We start from the raw sequence: 18,997 nt of genomic DNA on the forward strand, positions 1-18,997 counted from the left end.
ATTTTCAAGGTATGATTTTAAAGGAATCTGATTGGTGGACTTTAAGCACGTTAAACCCAACATTCTAATCATATTATTGGCATATGAATCCTGAAGCATACAATCCAAAGCTGAAAGCAAGGCAGGAATCCTTGACGTTTATTAAAGTTAAACGCTTGAGCTAATCAGTCAATTCTCAAGGTTGGAAATTTCACTGTTAGATATATGCATAAATGCATTTTTTTTGTCCTTATAATTTGAGGTTTTGACAAACAGCTTCATGTAAAAAGTAATTAATCACCTTAGGATAAGCAAAAAATAAAAAAATAAAAAAAAATCCATACCCTTAAAAAAGTTGAAAGAATTCGTTAATGTCACATTCACAAATAATAGTTTGACACATGTCACTTTCAATAAAATTTTATTAAAAAAACACGGTAAAAAAAAAATTGAGTCGGCTAAAAAGCAAAAATAAAAACACAGCTCACAACACTCCCCTATACTTTTTTAACAGCATGGACCAATTTTTTTTCTTACCCTAGGAATTAGAATGATTAATCTCTTTTTAAAACTCCAAAACTTAAAACCAGAAGGAACAAAAATGCGTTTATCACTAATATTTAACTTGCTGCTTATTAGAACATGGCTTACTATCATGGCATTAATTGAAATCCCACTACAACTAAATCTATGTTCTTATTAAAATCAACCGTACAAGAATAAATTTTAATGCACCGAAACTTGTTGAGAATTATTACAAGCTCTCTCGGATTCCAGGGCTGTATACTGTATAGATGTATATCCAATATATATATACGTAGACATAAATACGCCAAGATCTGCATCATTTTAGCAAACTTCATACTGTGATGATAAGATCCTGCATTTGTACCCACCCGTAGGCACAACGATCCCGTATGCTTCGAACTGTTGATGCGGCCAAATTGACAATGGGCCGAATCTTGGTTAACTCTTTCTCAAACGGAAGTCTATTGCTACCCTCCACCTGCAACAAACGACTTGACGTATAAATAGATAGTAGCCAAATGATGAAAACTAAAAAGAGAGCAGAACCGGAACGAAGCAAAAGGAAACAACCTTTTCTATGCAGCGTACGGCATCCAACACATAGCAGAAGTATGCGAGCTGCTTGTACAATTCTGCTTCCGTGTACTAGTTAAGGTACATTCCACACCCAAAAAATACAGTAAAATTGGTAAGGGTGTCATTCAGACCATCTAAAAATAGGAAGAAAAAAAAAGTAATTGCCATAACGTCTTTGTTATTGGCCAGGGAAGCTTCAGGCATGCGAAGTTTTACATCATTTAGGCCATAACAAAATATGCACGGTAAATAATAATTATAAGACCAAAAAAAAAACCGGCATTGTTCAAGAAGTTTGAGATGTAAACCTTTCGAACAAGACGCCCGTTACAGCGAGGATAGTTTGGACAAACAGTTCCTCTCTCAGAATCACCAACGAGCCGGAGGTTGAGACTGCGCGTGGTGTATTTGCAAGTTTCATCATCGCACTGCAAGCAAAAAATAATCAACTTATTCATTATCACTAAAGAAAATTGTCACTACTTCAGTAGTCCAATGTTTCCCATAGTGATCATCCAGCAGGAGATTACCGTCATTAAGCCCTTATAGTACTTTGACATGAACCCCTCTGCTTGCCTTTTGACCTGGCAGTCAAGCACATATTCACAGTAAATATTCCATGAAAATCTTGTATCCAACTTACAAAACCAAAGCATAGGTTCCCATTCAGTGTAAGTTTAGACGAGTGTATTTATACATCTAATGATTATATATCACCAATAAAGAGGGCTTCCCACACTCCAGGGTTAGACCAAAATCAGGCAGTCCACAGCTTTTTGCAAGATATAAGACTGACGGATTTTTTTAAGGTCTAAGATTCTACATATGATGTGGATACCTGGTTGGCGATCATTGCTGGAGATATTTTACCCAATGTGCCTTCTTCTGGGCATTTGGGACAACGCAATCTTTGCCAAAAATTGCAGGTAGATTCCTCTGCTTCTGGCTTTGTTGGCTTCTCACTGATTGAAATACAAATGGAACTGAAGATAGCAGGACAGTCAAAAGTACCAGAGCAGCTGGGACATGACAAGATCAAAGGCTCGCAGCCCCTATATCTGCATTTCAATTAATCACAAGCATCCATCCGTTATTATTATTATTATTATTTTTTTTTTTTTTTTTTTTGAGGAACTAATGGATTATGAAACCTAATCTACAAATTGGACAAATACCATAAAAGGTCAGGGAAACAGTAGACAAAAATTTAAATTTGAAAATGGGAATAATTAGAAACTAGAAAAAAATAAAAAATAAAGAAAATAAGGTCGACAGTTGGGAAAAATGTAATGCATGTTCTCTAACTGTATACTATATCCGCAATATTCATATAAATATCAACTTAATGTGTTGGGCAAAGTGACAAGCACAAGCTTGAAAGAAAAATAGGCATTGAAAGGTATATAAACTCGGGTGCAATAGTGGCACTTATAGACACACCTCTCCTCATCATCTATAGCGAGTGAGCTGGAAGGATCCTTGCTGACAGCTTCGCTTGATCTATTTCGGAACTAAAGGAAACAGTAGTTAACAGTGTCAGAAATACAATCAAGAGGAAAAAAATTCGACCACTGGATGTCAGGCTGGTAAGGAGGAATAATTTACCTTAGATGAGTCAAGCCCTAAGCAATCAGCCAAGCGTTCTGGACTTGTACCTTGAATTGACGCACAAAGACGTGATACCACAGGATGAATCTGTATGGTAAAATCAAGCCTTCAATCAAGCTGTAGAATGGTAGTAACAAATGACTACATTTGTTTGATAATTTGATGAAAATATGCAAAAACAAAACAAAACCTGCTGTGACAAGTAGTAATCAATATCAATCATCCATTTCCCATCTTCTCTTTTAAGTTCATCAGGATGCCTAGCACGGTGAGCAATACCTGTTGAATTACCTGAACTAGTCCCCTGTCCATAAAAAAAGAAAAAGAGAGGAAAAATTATAGAAACATGACGTCCAAAATGCAAGAGAACCATGTGTTCAGGGATCGGCTAATGCTAATTCAACCACCAAAAAAAGAAAAAACCACTGTATATCAAACCTGTTCACAGCATATTATGTAAGGAATTGTATCACCAACATTGCAACCAGTAGAGTAACCACTTTGCTTCAATCGTTGTGCCACCTAGAAAGGTCAGCAGAAGAAATATTTATGCAACATATGAGATGGGAAGAATGCATTAAATAAATAAGTCAAAGTGTCAATTAAATCTGGAATGTGGGACTGAACTCACTTGAACATGTGGTTGGTTTTTGGCGTCCGGGTAAGCTTCAGGGGGTTTAGTCAATGTCTTTGTGATGATGTATTTCTCAAGTGATACCTGTCCATTCCTCATATCTTCTTGTACCTGTTTAGTATGCAGAGTTAATAATTAATCTCTCAATGACAATGACTTTAAACCATGATACACTTGTCAGCTCAATCCAATGATCATCCAATTGAAAATTTGGGGTGTTCCCATATTTCAAAAAGTTGAGTTAATAATAACTTCACTAGAGCAAAACCACTTAATAACTTCATATGCCTGTGGTTGGCGCAAATCAACCACAATCAAACCCACGAGTCAAAATGTCAAAGGGATAGTTTTAATTTTAAGAAAATTTGGGGTGTTCCCACTTTCAAAAAGTTGAGTTAATAATAACTTCACTAGAGCAAAACCACTTAATAACTTCAAATGCCTGTGTTGGCGCAAATCAACCACAATCAAACCCACGAGTCAAAATGTCAAATGGATAGTTTCAATTTTTAAGTCCCAAAAAAAAAAAATGTCAGTGAAGTTCTTCTGTTTGGTATAATCAATGATTGACATGTCCTCAGGTTTACTGGGCTGGGCCTATCAAATTAAATAATTTGACTTAGATCTTTCACAATTTCTAGCAGTGTAAGGTTTTGGGTTCAATGGTAAAGTCAAATGGCAGTTATACCCTTAGCCCGCACTCAAGTATCATAAAAAGTGCAAACATTGTCTCTACCTTCCTCCTAGCAAACTATTTACCAGAGAGAAGGTCACACTAATGAAAGAAAAAAGAAAGCAAAAAGCAAAAAGCAAAAATGACTTCACCTTCATGAGAGAGTTATGTATTGATTCAACAACATCCTCGCACGACCTGTAAGCATAAGAGCCATATATATATGAGATAAAGACAAATAAGTAACCCAGTTGTTTATCTTTGACTGCCAGTTTAGAACAAATCAAAACCACGATATTGACAACAACAACAAAAAAAAATAGTAGAATTCGATGTACCCTCCCGACAAAATTTGACTTAGGCAGAAATCTCCCAACTCCTTTGATAGTAAGCTCCAGTCACGACGAACCATATCAAGGCCCTTACGTTCAATAACCTGCACCAACAATATAAACCCAGTAAACCCACTGCCCTTGTTTCCAATAATGGAATAACTAAACCCAAAAGGGCTTTTGTTTTTCTTTTTTAATATAACCTCATATGGTGTCCCATCCTTGAATTGCACTTTGACGGCAGCATATTTCTTTTTCTTCAGAAGCAGCATTCTCTTGTACAAACCATCAAGATCAATTTCTAAACACCTGTACTTCTTGTTAACCTAGATTACAAAGAGAAAGAGATTGCACATCTTAACAGAGAATCACAAAACATGCATTTAGTGTGAATGAGGCGCCCCCACTGCCAAGTTGGAAGCAAAGCATCAACCAATGTGACCAAAGAAAAATCATAGATCAACGTTCAACCCCTTCGATGGTCTAAATCATTGTTATCAAAAAAGCAATTTGTGCGTCAATAAGTGATATTTATCACAGGTGTCAGATAGGAAGATACAAATTTTAATTCTTATCGAAATCAATTGGACAAAGAACATTTCCCAAGGAAACACTTCAATTGAGGATGTCCTATACAGTTGCATCATGTTTATAGCAAAGTGTGGGAAAAAGGTAATTCTGATGAATTGAATATCATCAAAAAGGCACCAGCTAGGCCTCAAATTTTAAGTTTTTTCACCAAAAGATTCTAAGCTAATATCCGCCTACTAATACCAGGTTCAAAAACATAAGCTCACCTCTTGGATGACTTTCCCTGCTATTGCTTTTGCTTTTCCAATATCATCCAGTCCACTGTAAATCATAATTGAATCTGTATCACCATAAATTACCTGCAGGATACAAAACAATGCATCTTCTAAGAGGTAATATTAACCATCAGTTGAGAAAACACAGATATAAACATTAAGCAACTACAATCACAGCTTCTAAGTTTCGATACAAAAAATTACCTCCAAGTTCAAATTATTCCGAACAAGATCTACAGTACTCTGCAGAATCTCCCTTCCCTGCACAACAATTATTTGAGTGGCCCAGTACTTTACAGAAGCATTCAATATAAAGGACAGAATCTGGTTACTTAAGAGTAGGGACTTGTAGCTATTTAAGCATTAGCCATACATATTTCTCTTACTTGTAGTGTTATAAGCTCTGCTAGAGGCTTTGCATAAAATCGTGAATTGGAAAACCCCAGGCATCCATACATACTGCATTATCAAACATAGCAGACCATATAAAGAAAGAATGAATGAAAAAGACAGTCAAAACTTAAAGTACTTAAGGGGAAAATTATGAATTAAAGGTGCAAGAAAAAACATAAACCTGTTTGCAGTGAGCTTTAGTGCTTGCTGCTGAATGTCTAGTTGCTGGACTTTAAGACCAGATGCAGTCTTCATCCATGACTTCACCATTCTTCTCCTTTGAACCAGGTTTTTTAGCAACTACAAAAGAGTACGTGAGACAAACAATAGGCACCTGCTATTTACATAATAAATGGAAGTAAAAATACACACTACAGAGAGAATCCATATTAAAAAGCCTAATGTAATAACAAACAGTAAGCTTGGATAGCTTGCATAATCGTAATGAATCAGAATAAGTTTCTTTTTTTATTCAAAAGATCACTTGAGCAAGTTCTAATCAAACACCATGATTTCTGTTCAAGAATATATCTGCAAAAGAGAGAAATCCATAATTTTAGGAAATCCAGCGACCATGTCATAGCCAGATATTGAACAGGATTATCAATCCACAAATATCAATGAGGCTGCATTAAAGTTCTAGAGAACAGGTGCAAAGTAGCCTCTCTTACTCTATTGTTCGCAGGTGCAAATAGAAATTATTGAAGTCCCATTAAATCTTAGAGATTATAGAAGTGCATAAAGACGTGAAAGAAAAAACCATGAGAGAAATAAATGACAATGTGGTTTAAGTACAGTCATGTCCGCAAATAAAGATGGATTCTGCTCTTTTTTCCTTTCTTTTTTTTTTTCTTCTGGGGGGGGGGGGGGGGGGGGGGGGGGGGGAGTGAGGCGTTGGTTCAAACACTCGTTTGCTCTAAGCAACAAGGATACAGGATTGATAGTAGGTCAGTCTATTGGTATTGATATCCAGACCATGATTGCATAGAGCCACATAATCAAGTGAATTGGCGTCATCATGAAAGTTCAACTATGCTGAAAAAACAGAAAACAAACAAGGATTCATTGTATCTAAGGTGATTGTACCTCAGGTAGAACTCCTGGCGTTTTATTAGATGGTAAGAGGGGACCTAATCCATCTGGAAATCTTTCGACTGTTGTGAAGCAGATATTATATTCCTGTAATATATCAGTTAAGCATTACTACCACAAAAATAGCCAGTATTCTGAGTATATGGATTGTTCTAAAGATTCAGTTGAAAACTAAAAGGAGAAACAGAAGGATGGGGAGATTTTGGACGGGGTTTGGGATTGTTACGAACCTGAATAATAGAAGGATAAAGACTATTAAAATCCAGAAGTAATATGTACTTGTCATATAAACCTTTCTTTGGCTCCAACACCAATCCACCTGCATAGGCAGGACCCTTTTTCCCTTTTCCATGATCATTATGTGGAGCATCATTAACCAAATTTGTGTCATCCATATCCAATTCATCAACATTTCTGTCCTCATCACCATGATTTGTTCTCCGTTTCATCAATTTTGTTTCTTTCATATGAGATGATATCTTGTCCGGAACAATATATTTCTTTGCATGGAATGCATGCAATAAAAGATACTCTACTCTCTGCGCCCTAGCACCCTGAAAAAGCGAGTATACATGAGATGAGATTTTAATTATCAGGAAATCTTCATCTTCAAATTGAGTAAGGGATGATACTGTAGGTACTCACTTGGAGAGTTTTTCCCCAGAGATTACCACTGATATTAGTCAACTGACGTGTGAGGGGCAGAACACTCAGATGAAACATGAGTTCCATAGACAACCATCCATCTGTCTCACCATATTCAATCTGGATGCATAGGAAAAAAAACTCCATTGTTATGAGAGCCATAATACCCTGACCCACAATGGGGCTATAATTTTCCAATTATAGTAGGCAAAGTTAACATGTTGAACCATTATATGGATTATAAAAAACTCATCTCACTTAGCAATGGTAAGAGATGCTTGAATTAAACAAGGGGTCTAGCAATTGAATCACACACACCCCACAAGGTTAACATCACTCACAAGGTTAACATCACTACCAAACATTATGGTCTGTCAAAGTCCTGTAAGTGCAGCACAACAAATAGAGGAACAGCAAATGTCATTAAACTCATCAGATAATAGTTATTCAGCATTTTTCACAACCGTGAATCTGCTCACGTTTGCAAAGCACAGTGACCAATCGCCACACAAGATGGACAAACTACGACTTGACCTACCCATTCCTAAAACTCTGCTCTTTTTGCCAAGGTAAAAGTAATGCTTAATCTTGATTTATAATAAAAAACAACAACCAGAAGAAGTAATTAAAGTAAAAATTAGAACCTACAAGTTCCATGAGGGATTCTGAAGTTTGAAACATTCTAGGAATATCGCGTGGAGTGATCTCCTTCCGGTCTTTGTTCAGCTGAGTCTTTGCCAGTTGTGTCAAAGAATAACTGACCTGGAAGAATAAAAGTTGCATATATGAACTTAACCAGCATTACCACCTGTTATAGTTTTGCAGACAAGAACTATACCTCTTTTAATAGGTCACGGGAACACAAATATGTATCACATAAGAGCCGCCCAGCAATGCAAGACATGATCCCCGGACTTGCTCCAGACCCGAATATGGTGCTTCCTTTTGCAAGCCTAGGCATCACTGAACGCTTGAGGCGACCTATTTTGGACCACATGCTGCTTGGAACTTTGCAAGCCTGCGCCATTCAAATATGTGAGCATTTTTTGTGATGATGGAAGCTCATTATATATGCATCTAATGGACACAACAGCATAATTTGTATTTTAAACAAACATGGAAATCTTTAGATGATGATAAAACTAGGACATATGGACATTTTGGGAATGAAGCTAGCCACCTATATCCACATTTGATGCATACAACAGCAGAAAATTGTACTTTGGATAATTTGATCTTCCTTTTTTCTTTGGCTGGTAAAAATTCTCTTATTTTTACTTGAACAGACGAGAAGTTTTTTTGATAAGTTGAACAGGAAAGAGATGTTGCCTAAGCTAAATGGTATCACATTGACTAATAAGGAACTGCATCTGGCCAGTGGTTGGATTCATTTGGTTCTTGAAGATGCAACATGCATCTTTTTCATTTAAAAATGACATGGTGCCACCATTTCTGCCAAAGTTAATTTTTATTTTTTTTATAACTAAATTTAGTCTTATTGAAAGCGTAAGGCGCCCCTAAGTACACTAGAAATTCTCCCAACGTTATGAAAACACCAAAATATATATTATGGATATGCTTAAATATTTTTGTAAAAAAAGGATTGAAAGAAGTTCCCACCTGAGCTCTGTGGAGAAGAACATCCAGGTCAAACCCAGATATATTATGTCCAACAAGAACATCACTATCCAACTTGTATAACTCAATCATCAGACGATTTAACAAAGCTCGTTCACTGCAATATAAAGATGTAAATGATTAATTCACAGGAACTAAAATATATTTCAATAGCAAAACACCATACTTTCTAAGAGAATACAGAGACAAGAACTGATTGAAAACGTATTAAGGCAAAACTTACCTGCTTTCAATGCTTAAAACATTTGATCCAGCCTTAGAGTTTCTATCAGTAGCCTCTTTAGTAAATCCCATTGGAAATATGCTTCCATCAAGCTTGCGGACAACAGTAAAATGACTCAACATGCCAGGTCGCTTCCATTCTGAGGCCAACATGGGAGTGTCAATCTGAAAGGTCAAACAGCACAAGTAGTACACTATTTTAGCACAGTTCAACAGCTAATATGAGAAAAATTGGAATCAACATACTCAGAAATTTGGGACTAATAATCAGCAGTTTGAGTATAAAAATAAATGATAACTGAAATTCAACTTTTGGTTAAATTTTGTAGACAATAGCGGATGAACACTTGCAGGAAACTTTATGAACATCGAGTTAATCCATAAATTTTCCTGCAAAACTTAGGTCAATCTGAAAGTAAACTCATTTGTCAAGCTGTAAGCTAAACAGCATCATGAAAATTACTCAAGTGTCTTGCGCTAAAACCATCTATACTCATGCATCTTTTCACTCAAAATTCACACCACTCATCTAAACTTAAAATACTGACCACTCCCCGAAATGTAAAGTGATTGTTATTTGTTGATATCATGTGTAAGACCGTATTTCCAGAAACTAAGTACAAGCAGTAAATAATATTTGACACTTTCTGCAATGGAATCCTGACTCAAACTATAGCATATCAACTAACATCAACCATAGTTGATACGTAATTGTACTCTATCTGAAAGAAACAAGAATATACATACCATCGGACAACAACACAAACATAATAAAAGTTGCATAACGTAACGAGACATGCCAATTCAGCATTACCAACAAAGGCTCTTGAACAAACCTTGGCTTTATGACAGCAAATGACAGATGCAGAGACAATTTCATTTACGTTCTGCTTTTCATTGACAATTGTTTTCAAATTTATTGCTGTAACAACCACTGGAGGAATCTCTATCGCATTCTTTGATGAAGATGAAATTTGTATGTCTTTTGGTGAGTCAACAGTCACCTCAAATTTGCACCAGCTAACCTGTGCAAGTTTATAACCAAGCTGTTAGACCTGTAACTGAAAACAAGCAAAACAGAGAGAGAGAGAGAGAGAGACTACATAAGCATAATTAAACAACTTGAACAAAAAATTAGGCTATTAAAATCTCACCCGTTGAGGAGCTGGGCAGCTAGAAAATTTTGAAACTGATAGCCAGGAAGGTCCCTTTATCTTCCTTTTAACAAGAAAAAGCTCCAAAGCACTGTATATGGTGATATGGTCAGTTCACTATTTTTTAGGTACAGTAAGTCTTAAGTAGTCCACTGATTAATGAGAAATATAGTACTAGAAGAAGCCTACCAAAAATAATGCACATAGAATATGATTAACTTAATTCAATACTAGTAGTGAACTTCAAGGTAACTCGTCAACAATATGCAAAAGAAAGCAAATCATGCTGAGAGATACACATTAAAAACACTGGATATGAGGAACCAGCTCTGAATACTTATACCTGCAGTGAGTTCCTAGCAGAGCACAGAAAGATTCTCCTTTTAAATCCACTGGAAGGGGTGGGTCCTACGACAATACACTTATCAGTAAGACCTTCTAAAATGCAACAGTAATCTCCAAACTCCAACTTCATTAAAAATAAACAAAAATCGACGCACAAGAATTGGCACATGAAAATCTGAACATGCAATTCAATGTTCTGAACCAAATTGCTAATTTGATTCACAGGTTTAGTAAAATACCTTGAATGGGTAATTGATCTTAAGGACATAATTCTCCCCCAGAGGTATGTCAGATCGCTCAAATGCATATCTCCTCTGTGATATTTTCGTATGACACAAATAAGCAACAAAGTGGAAAGAAGAACATGAAAGAAATGTGAATATGGTACAACAAAGATTGTCATATATAAGTTAGACAATGCACTTCTGGAAACATCAGACAGATTCAATCCACACACCTTAACGGGTGCCATGCTAAAAGCTGACACGTTGATATCTAACAACTTCTTCGAAATTTCACTCTTCAATCCTGAAGCCAAATCCTACAAATATGAAAAATAAATAGATAATAAACATCTCCAGTATCAAACATGAGAAACAAAAGGAATCATAATGAAAAAACAAAAGAGGGAAAAAATTGCAAATACAAGTGTATATATTTACAAAAATATAACTTACTTGCAGCTTTGTACGGAAAGCTGTGGGAGAAACCCGAGATTCTTCAACATCTTTCTCGAGCTTCATCATCTCTTCACTGTGAAACAAAGAGCCATTTGGAATTGCATAGATGCATCTTTGCATGTTCTTGACAACTACACAGCAACTGTGGTATGTACTTCCTGCTTTGACCTAGATTGCAACAAGAGATACTGATTGTCATATATATATGAAGCAACAAAGTTCATTCATATTTATAACACACTAAGACAGAAGCAACAAAACAATCACGTGACATCCATGACAAAAGATGCTTGAATAGGAAAAAAAGGCAAAGTAAACTACCAAGCTCTAGAAAGCTACTACTGAATGGATAAAGTATTAACTTCTAAAGCTCTATGATCAAGGAAACATAAAATAAATAACCAAATGAAAAAGTACGAACACATTCCTTAATCTTCTTCAAGAAACACAGCAGGCTTTGTTGATCTCAAGGCTAAATGAAATATGCCACAATTCAAGCTTACAATAGTGATTTCAATTTGCAATAAATAACAAAATAAGGCAAACACCAAACTATACAACATGCTAATACTGTTCCAATTATGAATGGTTTGCACAAAATTTTCAAATTCAAGAAATACCATGTGAATGAGTTTAATACAAGATTTCAGCGTATATTCACATCACTTGCCTAGGAATCAAACTCATGAATCCTAGGGGAGATTCACTGAGCAAAGACTTTTAACAAAGCCAAATTACAATAGATACCCAAAAAGAAAAAAGGAAAAATGAACTTGCCATTGTTTCGCTTTAGTTGCTCACCATCAAGCACTCATATTCTTCTGTCATCCATAATCAATGTACTACCCCAATTACGTAATTCACATACAAGTGCTTCCAACACAATATAACATAACATCAATATCATTCACATCTTACCTTCCCAAACAGATAGAGGGTGCCCATATTAGCCCCATAAAACTCCTCGTGTGCATCAACAATGTAGAAAGGCAGCAACCCGTCCGAGTCCACATCGAAATCCAACTTCTCTTCAGAACTAAAACCATTGATGACCTCCTTTGCAACACCACCAACACTCCCGTTCCCTCCACTCCTCACCGCCTGCCATCCGGCAGTAGCGGCACTCAACGCTGGGTCTTTCTCTTCCTCGATCTTCGCATTCAATGCAAAACCCTCCTTCACCACCGGCTTCACTTTCATTTCCACACCATTCACTATCTTCTCCGCAACCACACCTCCCTTAGCCCCCAAATCATCTGATTCAGAGATCAGGCCCTCACCCATCTCCGATTCCGATCCTCCCCCACCTTCCCGCTCCTCAGTCAAACCTTTCTCCTCCACCGCCTCGCGATTTCCCTCCGAGCCCAACACAGAATTATCACCATTTGTAGCTAATTCCCTCCTACCCACCAAATCGACACCCCCAAAAGATAAACCCTCGCTCTTAACACTACTAGTCGGCACCAAACTCTTCGAAACCGACGCCGAACTTGCCGCTACCTGCCCCCTTCTTCGCCTCTCTCTGTCGGTCTCGTCCGGTGCGAACTCCGCAATCACATCGTCAACGATGCTATCAGAAACCAACCCTTTGGCCTTGTCGTCCTTGCTCTTCTTGAAGAACACCGAAGAAGTGAACATCGACGAGATCCTCTGCTTCCCCATCATCGCTGCCGCCGCTGACAGAGAAGAAGAACCGGAGGGCTTCTTGGGCTGTGCCTCTTTCTTCTTTTTCTTCTTCGGTCTCTCCGGCACTTCTCCTCCGTCTGATTCTTCGTCGGACGAGAAAGGAAGTCCGGACTTTGACCAGTCTTCTTCCTCGCCCTCGTCGCCGTACCCGAGGCCGTCGTCGTCAACAATGAAGCCCCGGGTCTCCTCCCGGCGTTTGGCGACGAGGGCGTCATACTCATCCTCGCCGACGGTGTCGTATATCGGGGTCTCCATCTTGATCTGGAACCCTCCGCCTGCCTCGGATCGCCGGCCACCGCCTTGGCGTAGGGCTTTCAGGCGCTCAAGGGCTGAGGACCGCGCCGACGCCTCCGGGCCTCGGCTCCGGCGTCTACCGGAGGCTAGGGTTTGCTCGTCCGCCATCTCTCTCTCTCTCTCTCTCTCTCTCTCTCTCTCTCTGAATCTGAGAGAACCCTTACAGTCTTTCTCTCAGACTAGAAAGGTCACGATGAAGGTCAAAGTGGGAACTCGGATTTGGGGGTTTGTAAAATGGCGGGACTCGTTTGTGGTTTTGGCGCGAATTATTAATGGGCTAATTGGTGGATAATGAGACAACGGGCCTGAGGCCCATGGATCGGCCCATTGCGAGTATTTATGTAAAACAAGAACCAATTTATTGATTTGGAGAGTAACTAAGCCGGAAAATTTAGAGGATTTTGATGCATAGATTTACCGGAACAGGATCCTTCGAATTTAAATGAAATTGAGAGGATGAATTTGATCGTTAATATTTTATTTTGTTACGTTTAATAATATATATAATATCATATCATTTAAATATAGTGTCACATAATTTAAAGCAAAAACATATTTTTGCACAACCAAACCAGACGAGTCACCTACAACACAAGTTCTAGCCTTCTTAGGTACAAACTTCCTCTTGGGGCCAGCCACCCAGGTTGTGTGAGGGGGTCTTCGAGCCTCTGACCATCTGCCTGCAATTCAATATCCAGTGCCTGGAGTGGCATCGGACATTGAGCCGGAGATTAGTCTGCAGTTCTTAACAGGTGATCACTGCGCTCGGAAGGTTCGACTGCCACTTTGTGTGGATCAATCGTTCAGCGAACGAGGTACATCATAACTAAAAGTAATATGGGATACCCCGAACAGAAAATAAAAAATAAAAATAAAAATAAAATAAGAGAAACACCGGAGTGGTATCGTCTTGAGCCTACAAAGAAGCTCATGTCAACTGGCTATTCTAAAAAGAAAAATAATAAAAATAGAGTTTTGAGTGGTATAAACTCTTATCTTTTTTTTTTTTTGGGGGGGGGGGGGGGGGGGGGGGGGATTGTCCTCTTCCTTTTTAATTGCCATGTAGTGGGCTTCTAGTCGTGGATTAATTGTATGTAAGTAGCAGACTCTTAAGCGATTGTAGCCTTTTATGTTAATTGGGCCCTAGGCTTATTTATGATATCATCAGTTGCCCGCCCCTTATTATTGTGGTTGACCTGTCCAGCTAGTCACGACTCACTAGTCAGACATTAAGAATTTTGTTTTTGCTTACAGTCCAGATCATTCTTTAAGATCAATAAAGTTCTTCGGATGTTGTTTCTGGTTTGCTTCCACTTTTAAAGTTTTTAGGCCGGCCCTTTTTGAGTTGCCCTCCACTTGTGTATGAGGTATTTTATTAACGTCAAGCTCGCAACTTGGTCTTTAGGTGTCGAACCTATGGCTCAGTCACTTAATACTAATGTTCCGTTTGGTTTGCAGAATAGACCGCTGAAATTGAATGGTTATTTTATAAAAATAATTATTTTTTATTTGGTAGGGATCTATTCCATGGAATAACTATTCCCTTACGAAGAAAAATACATATTCCTTTAAAAAAATTAGAAGAATAGTTATTCCTTTGGGTAAATATTACATTTTCAAAAAAAAAAAAAAAAACTCGTTTTTTATTTTCTTTCAAATATTTTATTTAAAAAATAAAAAACTAAACCCCAAAGTGGCTAGCCGACCACCCAGCACCCCCAGTTCTCGTCAGGCCACCCCTGAGCGGCCATCCCAAAAGGCCACTCGGGGGTGGTTGCGGCCACCTGCCAGTTTATTTTTTTTATTATTTTTTTTTTTTAGTTTGATTTAAAATATATATATATATAATGTAAGGTTTTTTTAGTAATTTTTTTTGAATTCCGATTAAAATATGTGAGTTATTGCTAAACAAAAGAATATGAATAGTCATTCAATTTCACCACATTCTATTCCCAGTAATGGCTAATTATTTTTCTAATAAAATGACCATTTCGCAAACTAAACGAGGTCTAAGTGTTTTCTCGTAGTGGTTTGGTCTTAGCCACCAAGCTTGTGGCTCCTTTTTTTGGGTGGCTCAAGTGGAACATCACTTACAAAGACTGCATTTTTTAAAAGAAAAAAAAGAAAAGGAAAGAAAAAATGAAGCCATTAGTTAAAGGTGTTACCGCATAATGCTTCTTCTTTTTCTTCTTCTCTTTTTTTTTTTTTTTTTTGATTATTTAATCATCTTGCTTGCTAGCTTTGGTTTGGCTTTGCCATTGTATTCTTTTTTATTATGCTTCTATCTCCCTTTTTTTATTCATTTTTCAATACCCCTAATGCAAAAAACCGTCACAATTTCCAATGTGCTAACACAATCAATATTCTATCAATAAAGCTTAACTATGATTCAAGATAAATGGAGAAAATTGGACAAAATCTTACCTCTACGAGTTTTCTTCGAGCTTTCCTCATTCTTGGATTTCCTCTTTAAGCTTTCTATCTCCTTTGAAGGGGCCAAAAACATTAATAAATGGCTACATTTAATTCTGATAGGGTCAAACTTAATTTTTAAATCGAAAATTATATATACTTTTTTTTTTAAAAAAAGGAATTTGAAATATTATAAATGATCAGGCAAATTAAGTTTAGCATTTACAATTCCCGAGAGACTTAGGGTGCGTTTGAGATTGCGATTTCGTAGACAATAAGTGTGATTTTAAACCAAATTGCAGAACATAAATCGTATGGGAAAAGCATAAATCGTATGGAAAAAGCATAAATCGTATGGGAACTGCGTTTTTAAAAATTGCGATTTAAAATCGCAGAAAATCTGTTTTTTTAAATTGCAGATAAGATTATGCTTTTTTGAAAATTCAGAATTTTAAAGGCTAATTTACGATTTTAAATGCTAAATTGCGATTTTGCCAAACGTTTAACTGTGTTTTTAAAAATCACTTTTTTCAAATCGCATATTTTAAAATTGTGAATTTAAATCGCACTTTTTAAAATCGCAAACTCAAACGGACCCTTAAAAGGGTAGGAATCAATCTGGACATGATTTAATTGATTGGAGACCACAAAATGAGCAAGAATTTATTTTAAGAATTTATTTTAGCTATATATAAATATTTAATCATAAATATATAAACATTTTAACTATAAATATTTTAATTATAGATAAAGTTGTAGCTAGAAAGGGGGAGAGGGGACATGGTCCTTACCAACCCTTCTTTAGTTCCTTCTCACCTTGGGATATTACATATTTACTACAATTTCTTATAAAAATAAAAAATAAAAAAATAAAAAATTGTAGTAATCCACATCTTATGAAAATAAGTGTTACATGAATTGTTATATTAGTTTATAAATGCGGTAGGTGTCATGTGGATGCCACACAATAATTCACATTTTTAGTCTTCGTCCGGCAAGTCATTACTGAAAAATCTTTTTTATAAAAAATAAATAAAAAAATAGCTAGTTCCAATAAATTAATTGGGTCCCTTTTCAAAAAAAAATTAATAAAATAAAAATAAATGAATTGGGGATCAATTAAATTATAATAAACATGGTGGGTTTGGTTTTTTATGCTTTTTTTTTTTTCCTTTTTAAACACTGAATATCTTCTTATTAATAAAAGATGACTAAATTACAGTTTAAAGACTAAAAAGTCTCTATGAGAAGTATCAGAAATAAAGAGAGGCATCTCCACAATCTAACTATTAGAAAAACATTTAGAAGAAGCCTCTCTAACTAAAACATGGGTAACACCATTTGCTTATCTACAACAATGAATCCAAGAACAAAAAGAAAATCTAGAAGCATCATTTATAATTGCATACACAAAGTGCCCAATTCGAATATAATGGGAGCTTGGATCACAAATTCCTTTAATCACCTGTAGATAATTACCTTCACATACAATTTTAGAAAAACCCATATCTTTACAAAAATTTAAAGCTAAATGGCCAGCCATTACTTCTGCCAGAAGAGGATCCGCCTCAACCTTACAAGCACAAGATTGAGCACCCACAACCAAACCTTCATCATTTCGAATGACACAACCCAAACTCATAACACCATCTCTTGAATTTAAAGAGGCATCCCAATTCACTTTTACACACCTCAAAACTGGGCTTTTCCATAATTTGCTACTATTTAAAGTGTCAGAATTTAGCTTCCTTACCAATCCCAATTCATTAATGGACTCACCCAAACCCCAAACTGCATCTATGAATACCTATTTCAACTACCTAGCAAATGTTTCCTGAGAATTTACTAGTCCAACAAATATATGCTTTTTAATGCCTGTTGCGTTCCCTGTTCCTACAATTGAATAACTGTGAATTTCATAGCACGTTTTAATATGCTTCTTTGGATTCTTTTCTTCTTCTTTTTCTTTTCTTTTTCTTTTTCTTTTCCTTTTTCTTTTTCTTCTTTCTTCTTTTGGATCCTACAATTGAATAAAAACAATAAAACGTTGTAGCCTGTTGAAATGGGAAATCATTATGATCATAATACCAAAAGTTTAAGTTTGACCCCACAATAAATTACGGAATAAAACACACAGACACTTTGGTCAGTTGGTGGATTCTTCCTTTGCTATAGACAACCTATAAAACAAACGCATGGTTCCAAAATCCAACAACCACGATGCAACATGGCCAAGAGATGCAATTTCATTTTGGGCTCAGATGCCCTCCGAGGTCGACCTTGCACCTCGAGCTGCCTATATCATAAAATTTAATATGAAGCATGACTCTACTTCATGTGAAATGGAAAGATCCTAATTCTATACCAACTTTCTACTCTAATTAATGTATATTCTTAAAGCTATGTTTGTTTTGGTGTATAATATTTTATAGTTTTTTTTTTTTTTGGAGTATTTGGGGCGACGTAAAAAATTGTTTAATTTGAAAATGTTTTTAGTTGACCAAGAAAAATAACATTCACGAAACGTAAGAGAGGCATACTACCCATCCATCTCCGGTCAATCTCCTTTTCAAATTTATCACTGAATCTGTACGACTTACATGTGGGTCATAGAGATGTAACAATAGATTAAAAAAAAAATAGATGAAAATGAAAAGATAGCATTTATTGGTGTAAAATGATTTACGCTTATTATACGGGTAAATCATTTTTTGTTGCTTTCCCACATCTCTAGGTGAGCTAGTGTGAGATGATCCCTTTAAAACCTACATGGCCGAACACTTTTTTAGACCGATGGGCCTAGAAGGGCCCTCTCATAATTAATTGCCCAAATTACAAATAACATATGCATCGCAATTGCACTCTAAAACAATCAGTGTCTCCTCAACATTTCTCTTTCTACTTTCTTCACGTTTATTAAGAATGGACAATGGTCTAGGTTAGGTTTCTCAATTAATAGGCGTCAAGGTTAGGTTTCTCAATTAAGAATAGTGGCACAACTATATGATTTATTTATAAATTATAATGACTTCTATTTATGGTGTAGTGGACATGCTATTGATGTACTTTTTGAGGTGTATTCCACTTGAGAATCACCTCATTTTTGGTTTTTTTTTTTTTTTAATTAATAATTAATTGACAATATAATCTCAACAAAAATAAAATAAAAGTACAAAAAAAGCGCCGAATATAAAATTTGTTTCTAAGTTTTTCATACTGCTGGAGCAACGCAATTATCGTTGGAGATTAAATGATTAATGCAACCTTTAACCATATCAATTATCATTATCATTATGTCAA

The 18,997-nt window shown here is 36.3% G+C and overlaps 1 protein-coding gene across 1 annotated transcript; it reads right to left on the reverse strand.

The window, feature by feature from the left end:
- Nucleotides 1-656: 656 nt before the first annotated feature.
- On the reverse strand, nucleotides 657-13,415 carry LOC133864961 (DNA polymerase alpha catalytic subunit). Its single transcript, XM_062301414.1, has 31 exons — nucleotides 12,224-13,415; nucleotides 11,303-11,473; nucleotides 11,083-11,166; nucleotides 10,865-10,939; nucleotides 10,624-10,688; nucleotides 10,281-10,371; nucleotides 9,963-10,151; nucleotides 9,128-9,291; nucleotides 8,887-9,001; nucleotides 8,105-8,284; nucleotides 7,915-8,028; nucleotides 7,267-7,386; nucleotides 6,852-7,175; nucleotides 6,616-6,708; nucleotides 5,711-5,829; nucleotides 5,523-5,595; nucleotides 5,341-5,397; nucleotides 5,128-5,220; nucleotides 4,534-4,656; nucleotides 4,337-4,434; nucleotides 4,151-4,196; nucleotides 3,323-3,436; nucleotides 3,130-3,213; nucleotides 2,882-2,995; nucleotides 2,689-2,778; nucleotides 2,524-2,594; nucleotides 1,922-2,141; nucleotides 1,614-1,667; nucleotides 1,392-1,511; nucleotides 1,078-1,152; nucleotides 657-985 (listed from the first exon to the last, which is right to left on the reverse strand). The coding sequence occupies exons 1-31, from the start codon at nucleotides 13,391-13,393 to the stop codon at nucleotides 839-841; spliced, it is 4,653 nt and encodes a 1,550-aa protein (XP_062157398.1). The 5' UTR covers nucleotides 13,394-13,415; the 3' UTR covers nucleotides 657-838.
- Between the last annotated feature and the right edge of the window lie 5,582 nt (nucleotides 13,416-18,997).

This window comes from Alnus glutinosa, chromosome 3 (assembly GCF_958979055.1).
Source record: "Alnus glutinosa chromosome 3, dhAlnGlut1.1, whole genome shotgun sequence".
Lineage (NCBI taxonomy): Eukaryota > Viridiplantae > Streptophyta > Magnoliopsida > Fagales > Betulaceae > Alnus > Alnus glutinosa.

What these genes read in the sequence shown, in the direction of transcription:
- LOC133864961 (XM_062301414.1), bottom strand. Translation starts at nt 13,393, where the DNA reads ATGGCGGACGAGCAAACCCTAGCCTCCGGTAGACGCCGGAGCCGAGGC. An exon ending in AGTCAAATTTTGTCGGGAGG is followed by an intron (nt 4,197 to 4,336) that starts GTACATCGAATT and finishes TTATGCTTACAG; the next exon opens with GTCGTGCGAGGATGTTGTTG. An exon ending in CCGTACGCTGCATAGAAAAG is followed by an intron (nt 986 to 1,077) that starts GTTGTTTCCTTT and finishes CGTTTGTTGCAG; the next exon opens with GTGGAGGGTAGCAATAGACT.